The sequence below is a fragment of the Callorhinchus milii genome, unplaced genomic scaffold (genome assembly GCF_018977255.1).
Source record: "Callorhinchus milii isolate IMCB2004 unplaced genomic scaffold, IMCB_Cmil_1.0 Scaffold2, whole genome shotgun sequence".
Taxonomy (NCBI): domain Eukaryota; kingdom Metazoa; phylum Chordata; class Chondrichthyes; order Chimaeriformes; family Callorhinchidae; genus Callorhinchus; species Callorhinchus milii.
Genome location: NW_024704743.1, coordinates 51800372 through 51808315, shown reverse-complemented (window position 1 = coordinate 51808315; position 7944 = coordinate 51800372). Strand labels below are relative to the sequence as shown.

Genomic DNA, 7944 nt, shown 5'->3' with positions numbered 1-7944 from the left:
TCCATCGAAATGCAAGCCTGATTAAACGCCTTTTGTAAACTGTTCGAAGTACAGCGAATTCCCGTTTTACAAGATGAATATGCAATAATCTGAATTTAATGGGAATTCCTGTTAAGTGTGTTTCATGATTAATATAATTTCTAGGCAGAGTAAGGGGGGGGGGGTGGGGGGTGGGGGTGGTATTGTCAACGCGGTCTCTACCTTTAAAGAAGATAATTAGCTCATTCAAGGCAGAAACTTCACTGCCTTTCTGGGCTATTTAATTGTCAAGGAAAGTGTAGAAAACGCAGCTGATTGTCTTCATTATGGCTTTCAAACTGTTCCCATTAGGCTTGTGAAACGCTTCCTCGGCTGCCTTGAATAAGCTCATACATCTTTGCAGCTTCTGTCCAACAGGGATATTGGGCTTTCTAAAAAGAGCTCGTCACACAATAACATTATCACATTTATGCGCGGATTTCTGCCTTCTGTCTTTATTTCGCCTTTAATCAAACGATCAAGGGGGACGTTTCCCCGAGCAAAAATAAGGCGGTTGGTACCCCCCTCCCTTTTTTTCCCCCCAAAAACCAGAAACAATAAGGCTTTCTGAAAGAACAAATATTGACATTTAGCTCGAGAGCAGGAGCAACGGCAGCCCGACGTGAAAGCGCCTGCAGTAATATTTGACAACACCGGCATTCCCGCAGGAGCCCACCTGAGATTAAAGATTACATTTCAATAAATCTGCTCGAATGAAGCGACGTGAATTGCAGGCCTGCGGAATGTTTGCTTTTACGCTTAAAACCCTCCTGCCTTTGGAGTTTGTTTTTTTAAACCCCCAGAGACGCCTTCTATTCATATTGAACAGTATTTAAATAGAGTATACTTTCTTCACTTGGTGACCTTTGGAGTCCCTGTTACGCTACTGCTGAAGTAATGGTCGTTTTGGTCTACTGGCAAAAATATACAAAGTCTGTTTTAATTAACACTGCAATAAAAGTCACCACCAGCACCAAGAGGTTCACAGATGGCCATGTGACAAAATGTCACCCTATATTCTCCAAACAGTGAAGTTACTGGGTTGGTTCCCTGTTTGACAGTGTTACAAAAATACATTCTCGACAGCGAATTTTATTTTATCAGCACAAACTTATCTCATTCATTCGGACAGCGGGTATAAATAAACCGATCCTGCTTGGGGTTTCTTATCCATTATTATTTTAGATCACTTAACATCAGTGTGTTTTTTAAAACAATATTTCTCAAAATAAGTTAACGTCTGAGTAAATACAAAAAAAATAACAAGCACTCGTCTGCCCTCTCCTATACCCGCTAAGAAAAAAAAATCAGAATAGCCAAGAACCGATTCTGACATTTTTGCACTCTTTTCGTGTACTTCACACCGATCCTCGTTTCTTGTCAAAGTGATGGGAGAAATATATTCCTAATGAATGAGCAGCGGCGAAAAAAGCTATCGCTCTTTCCCAACAGAAGTAGCACTGTATAACAATATCAGGCTTGATCAATGAATGGGTCATTAGACACTTAACATCCCGAAGGCTGATGGCTTCAAGTGTTGCAGGGGATCACTTTCAAATGCCCTTCGCTAACGAGAAGTGACCAACGCCAACAATTTTCAGAGCGAAATAAGTCACTGGGGAAGCTATCAGAGCCTGCGTGTCAATTTCTCCTGTTAAAGCAATTTCTCCTCAGCCGCCAGATTGAGGCATTTGAGATGGCAGATGTTTAGACAAGATTTTATAAATTGTCGAATATCCGCCATAATGCACCCCGACTGGCCGATCCAAACGGAAAAGCAACTAGTATTCCCCCCCCGCTGGGATTTATGCTCCCTTTTTTTTAAAAAAAATCACACAGTACGACATTATTACTCAGTTCATGGACTGAAATGCATGGGGCTTTGAAGCATTTTGAGATTGATTGTAGCAAAGTCAACGGCATTGTTGTAGGTCGTCGACTTGTCACATTCGCTAATTTTGGATATTTATGTTCCTTTAGAAAAGGCGCTAATTATAATAATTAATTACACATCTTTAGTTTTCTTTTAAACACAATGATCGGTGCCCTATAATAAATAGTGGCTTTTTTTTCTGGAGGGGTTGGGGGTGGGGTGGGGTGGGTGGGGGGTGTCTTGGGCTAAAATAAAGCAACCTGCTGCTGTCCTGCCGGTGTTCTGCCTTTAGTGATCTCTGATGTTTTTATGGTTTTTTTTTATTCGTTTCTTTTAAACAATCTGCCGCGACTTGTATCAAGTTACAATTATTTTTCAATGTATACACAACACTCAGATCTCACTGCTGAAATTATGAATTACGCCGCCGATGATTTTTGCTTTAGATAAGTACATTATGATACCATAGGGCTGACTGTATCCATTTAAGTTATTTAAAATGTAATCTTATTCTGAATTCGGAAAGTATACAACGACTGGAAATATAAGAAATGCTACTTTTTGCGGAACACAATCGTTAAGTGTTGTTAGATAAGGAAAATATACAGATTCAAAGTCTCTGAAATTGGCATTTGCTTCTGTTATTAAAAGACTATTATTTAAATTGTTTTGCCACTCATTAAGCATTGAGTCGTACAAATATTTGAGCGTTATATAATTTTAAATCTGGTTTCCCAGCTTTACCGCCTACGTTCAAACGGCAAACAACAGTTCTGATTTGAAATAAATATCAAACGCATTCTTTAAAGATATTTTAATTAAGTTTCCATCACCAACGCGAAATAAAATAAAATTTAACGTCAAATAAACCTCTGAAATGAAATACTAATAATTCAAACAACATTTCGAACAAATTGTAGTTGCAGACTAGTCAATTTTATTTACATTTAAAGATATAAATTAGTAAAGAATCCTTATAACAACCAAACAGATTGTAACTGTCATCACGTTTCAAAAAAAACAAGCAGATTTATTTACAAAATGTTCAGATTTCATTGCAATACAACTTGCATAAATTACTAGAAGCTTTATGTCGTCATTACAAAAATAAATATCAAATGTTTTCCACTTTTTCAGATACTCAAGATCTTCAATCACATTGTTCTACTGTATATCTACAAATAGTTTTACAATAAGCCGCATTACACCAAGAACGTGGCAAATAAACGGATCAAGTGAAGAGAACCTGAGAACACATTATCCAAAGTCACATATACAGAAGAATCATTATTGTAACTAACAAATGCACAGATATGTTTGCACGGATTTTACTTTTTTTTTAAATTAACATGATCTGTGGAATTAAAATAGTGCTCTGTGGGTATTCTCTATACAGTGGCACAAGATGTGATCCGGTATTATATACATTTTTTTTTGCTTAATAGCTGGGGGGGATGGCTCGCTGATATTTTCAAAGCAATTGTGACACCTACCTGCAGACCAAGGAAATAAAAGAAAAATCCCAATCAGCCAACTTGTTCAATTGTGAACACACAACTGTCACATTTTCAAAGACACATTAAACACAATTAATGGAGACATTGCAAAATTTGTGTGGTAGTAAGGGGTAGGGGTGGGGGTGGGGGGGGGGGGGGGGGGGGAGATGGGGTGGGGGGGGAGGGGCATTACTTATGCCCTAAATTTTCAATCCATAAATAATGGGAGTAAAATAACTTAATACAACTTTTAGTTACGGCAAAAAAAATCTGCAGCACATTTACTTTCACTACTTTAATTTTAAAACCCTCCTATAAAAGTTTAAGTCCATATGATTACTTACTTGCACTGCTGATTAAACATCTATAGATATGGTTGCACTCCTACTGTGCAGACATCGCTGGGGTCTGTCAAAAAATACAACCATCATTTAGTCACAGCTCGCTCGCTCTCTCTCTCTCTCTCTCTCTCTCTCTCCCTCCCAACTAAAGATTACTGCTACTACACTTTTGTGTGTGGGTGTGGGTGTTTTTTTTAGAAATAAATAATAATTGATAAATCTTATGTGATCCGACCATGCAGCACTTGTAGCGACAGCTTTGCAGAACCCACCCCGGGTATTTTTTTTTGTTAAGGGCTAATGATTTGCCTCTCACTGCACATCTCCTGTAAGCAGAAAGCTTGGCATCAGCACGTACCTTTTTTGGAGTCGTAAGCCGTGGCCCTGAAGTGTTGGTCCAGCTGGGAGCTCGCAGTTTTTAGAGAGTCAGTGCTTTGTTTGTGTATGGAAGCAGTGTTTAAGACAGAGTCGTTGGTGCTGTACCGCAGAATGCCTTGGGTTTGCAGATGATTAAAGTTGGCGTAGTTCGTGTAGTTAGTGTAAAAGGGGGCAGTGTAGTAAATGGGTCTGCCAAGAATTGAAGTGGCCGGGTAGGTAGGGCTTGAGGAAGATGACGATGAGGTCGACGATGAAGAACAAATCTGTCCGATCTGCTGTTTTATATCCGAGGTGGCGATTTCTGCTAAGGACCAAAGTTTGGGTTTGTTGGCTTGAGTGTGTGAGGCCGGGGAGGTGATGCTGCTCAGGCTGTTTTTGTTTACACTCCCCGAGCTCTCGTCGTCTTGAACGTGAAGGAGAGGGGCTTCCACCCCGGTGAGGGGCGAGGATCTCACAGCTTTCCGAGTCAGGTCTCTCTCTTCCTCGTCGCCATCGCTCTCATCCGCATCATCGACATCCTCGTCGTCCGCAGCACAATTGTCGCATTTCTCCTTGGTTTCGGATCCCGATTCGCAGACGCTGTCGTCCACTCTGTTCGCTTTCTCCCCTCCGCACTCGGGAGAACAGGAACTGTCAGTCAGGGTGTCGACGTGCAAACTAATCCCTGCAACAAAACAAAGCACAGCTTGCTATTAAAATACTCGAACGGCCTGCCTTGGTAAAATGAGCAGAACCCGTGCAGAAAGGTTTATCTTTGAATATTTGCAGAATATTTACACGTGCATTGACATTTTATTTTTTTTAAAAAAAATGCACCAACGTGTACGATTCCCCTCATGCACACAGATACTTCACTGGCGTGTACTAAAACATCGCCCTACATTTATAAAGGTGCGGAAACACATGTATTGTAGGCGCACAGGCTTGGGATATTGTTAAAGACGGCCACATTGGTGTGTGTTTCGTTCTTTTGGAGAACTCATGAATAGCCCGTCAGCCTCAAATACAATTAAACGCTTCTGCATCACGACGTGACTGTCTCAACGATGCATTTAATGTTACAATATGCAATTGAGCAACTTTGTGTAGTGATCGGTATCTCTTGACGTGCAATGTGCATTGAATTAACAGCACAACAGGATTAACAAGCGAGAGAAATCAAAATAAAACATTGCACATCTATCCCTGCTCGTGTTTACATGTGTGTTTATGTTTTCCTCACGGTGTCTGCCCACAGTATTATTGCTTCCCCCCCCCCCCCCCACCCCACCCCCGAGTACTGTTGAACGCCTTGTTAAAATTATATCTTGATGTCAAAAAGCTCGCGAATAGTTATATTCTCATACACATACTGTGGTCTGCAGCGCAGTCGCTGCAAAACAAAAAGAAAGTTGGAAGAACGTAATATCCAATGTCACTAACCTTCATCCTCCACCGAAGTTTCGTTGTGGTCGTGGCTTTTTTCACAACTTTCCTGCTTGTTCCTTTCACTCTCTCCTAATTCCTCCTCTTCCTCGTCTTCACTTTTGTTCCTCGGAGCCCAGGTCATCTTGTTCTCCTTCTTGAGCCTTCTCCGGGCGTTGGCGAACCAGGTGGAGACCTGGGTCAGGGTCATCTTGGTGATGATGGCCAGCATGATCTTCTCCCCTTTGGTGGGGTAAGGGTTCTTCCTGTGCTCGTTCAGCCAGGCTTTCAGAGTGGCCGTGGCGTCTCGGGTGGCGTTTTTCCTGTAGGCTGGGTCGTTCAGCTGATATGGATAAGCAGCGTTACCGTACGGGTGATAACTGAGGGTCCCGGCCATCCCTGCCGTGTGAGCATCATACGGAGATCCCTAAAAGTGCAGAGGAACAAACCATCACTCTTTCGGGACAAGAGGATCGTATTTATCCAAACTCCAATTTTGCAAAATCGTACAGATCAGACCCAGTGTGCGCATTTCTTGGATTGCGCGGCCTTTTTTTTTTAACACTGTCAAGAGCTCAAATCGCACTGTGACACTCCGCGGATCGAAACACATTTCTCCTACGGTTTCGAAAGAAGTGTTTGACATTGTTGCACGATTTTTTTAAAAAAAATAAAAATAAATAAAGAAAGAAAGAAAGAAAGAAAATCAAAGATATTTTCCTGTCGGTGAAAATGGCGGCGGGTCTTCTTGGTTGCACTATTGTCAACTACTTTCACAAAGTTGCAAACGCGAAAAAACAAAAACAAAGCATGTCTGAATATGTTTTGAGGCAGTTGCAATTCACAAGCATTACTATGTTGTGGCTGTGATATTTGGTGCATCAACCAAAACACAAAGGCCACCTTCTGGTTGACCTTCTCTCTAATTATATGCGTAAACAGCGAATGCAATTACTTTTCAGCTTTGCTTCATAAACCTGGAAATCTTAACTTTGAACGTGTGCAATTGATGGCTCAACTTTAATAATAGCATTTCGTTTTTTTTTCAGACCCATTCAACTTTTTCTCCGATCAACTAACGTCTACTATTTGTGTGCCGGATCGTTGAAATCCTGTGAAACACATTCCTTTCTTTAGCAGATCGTTTCGCTTTTTTTTTTGCCTGCTTTTTATGACACAAAAATACTCCCTTCACGCACAGCATGAGTGTGTGTCTGTCCATCAGCAGAAAGCACGATCCCTCGCTATAATCAGCTGGATCGTAACTTCACAAGTACTGCAGTTAAAAAAAAAACCCAACGTTTGTCAAAAGCAGAAATAAAACTTAATTAAAGTCACGGCTGAGCAGTCCAAAGGGTCGCAAAGTTAAAAAAAAAAAATGTCTTAAATACGCAAATGCATGCATGCAATGCAGTCGGTTTAAAATTTATTGACGTACCATGTAGGACGGGAATCCAGCTGCGGGGTCAGTTGAGTACTGAAGCGGGTTAGTGAAGCCTGTAGAGGGGGCTGTGAAGGCTGCTGAGCCCGCGTATGGGCTGAACGCCGAGCCGGACGAGGCTCTGCCCAGCTCATCGCTCCTTGGGGCGGTCAGCGCCGAGGCACTGTACGCCGGGCACGAGTAGAGAGCCAAGGAGCCAGCCGGCTGGTACAGATAACCCTGAGGATAAGACATCGCTTTCCAAAACACACGCACACACACACACACACACACACAAAAGAAAACAACAAAAAAAGAAGAGATAGAAAGAGAGGGAAAGAGAAAGAGAGAGAGAGAGAGAGAGAAAGAGTTGGTTTGCTGCTAGAGAGCTAGCATGTATCTGAGATGCACCCCCCGCCCTCCCACCCCCCCTGGTTTGGCTTGGGCGCTGGGTTAGGAAGGTGTCTGCATGTGGCTGTGGCTGTGGCTGGAGAGCTGCAGGAGAGGCTCTGAGTGCTTTTGCTAAGCGCTGCTGCCGAGTGCTGGTTAGATAGCGCGGCGGCGGCCACAGCTGCTGTCAATCACCCGCGCACAATTTACATAGCGGCGGGTGCCCCTCCCCTGCCCTCCCCTCCCCCCCCCCCCCCCCCCCGGCCTCGCCAGCTCACTGACTGGGATGAGGGGAGCCTCCCCCCCACCCCCCCCCCCCCCCACCCCAGCCACCGGCCAATGGCACTCAGCTTCCTCCCAGCCAGGGACCACTTTCTGCAGCTCCTCTTTCTTTCATTCCTTCCCTTCCTTCTCCGCTTTCCCCCTTTCCATTTACCCTCTCGATCGATTCATTCATATTCTGGCCATTCCTCGCCAAACCCCTCTTTGCTTTACTTTTTTTTTCTCTCTCAACCCCCCCCTCACTCCACCCCCCCCACCCCCACACACACACACTTGCCTTTTCTTTCCATGTTGCAATTCATTTCACCGCATGCATCTCAGCTCTCTATTCCTCTCTGCCTC

The 7944-nt window shown here is 43.1% G+C and overlaps 1 protein-coding gene across 1 annotated transcript; it reads right to left on the bottom strand.

Moving 5' to 3' along the window:
- Positions 1-2725: 2725 nt before the first annotated feature.
- Positions 2726-7454, bottom strand: irx2a (iroquois homeobox 2a). The gene is made up of 5 exons (XM_007903005.2): positions 6949-7454; positions 5529-5937; positions 4087-4770; positions 3732-3795; positions 2726-3384 (listed from the first exon to the last, which is right to left on the bottom strand). Exons 1-4 carry the CDS (start codon positions 7183-7185, stop codon positions 3752-3754), a joined length of 1374 nt encoding a protein of 457 aa, XP_007901196.1. The 5' UTR covers positions 7186-7454; the 3' UTR covers positions 2726-3384; positions 3732-3751.
- Between the last annotated feature and the right edge of the window lie 490 nt (positions 7455-7944).

Coding starts and splice junctions, on each gene's coding strand:
- irx2a (XM_007903005.2), bottom strand. CDS start 7,185: ATGTCTTATCCTCAGGGTTATCTGTACCAGCCGGCTGGCTCCTTGGCT. Junction 4,771..5,528: donor AACTTCGGTGGAGGATGAAG/GTTAGTGACATT, acceptor GTTTTGTTGCAG/GGATTAGTTTGCACGTCGAC. Junction 3,796..4,086: donor GGCTTACGACTCCAAAAAAG/GTACGTGCTGAT, acceptor ATTTTTTGACAG/ACCCCAGCGATGTCTGCACA.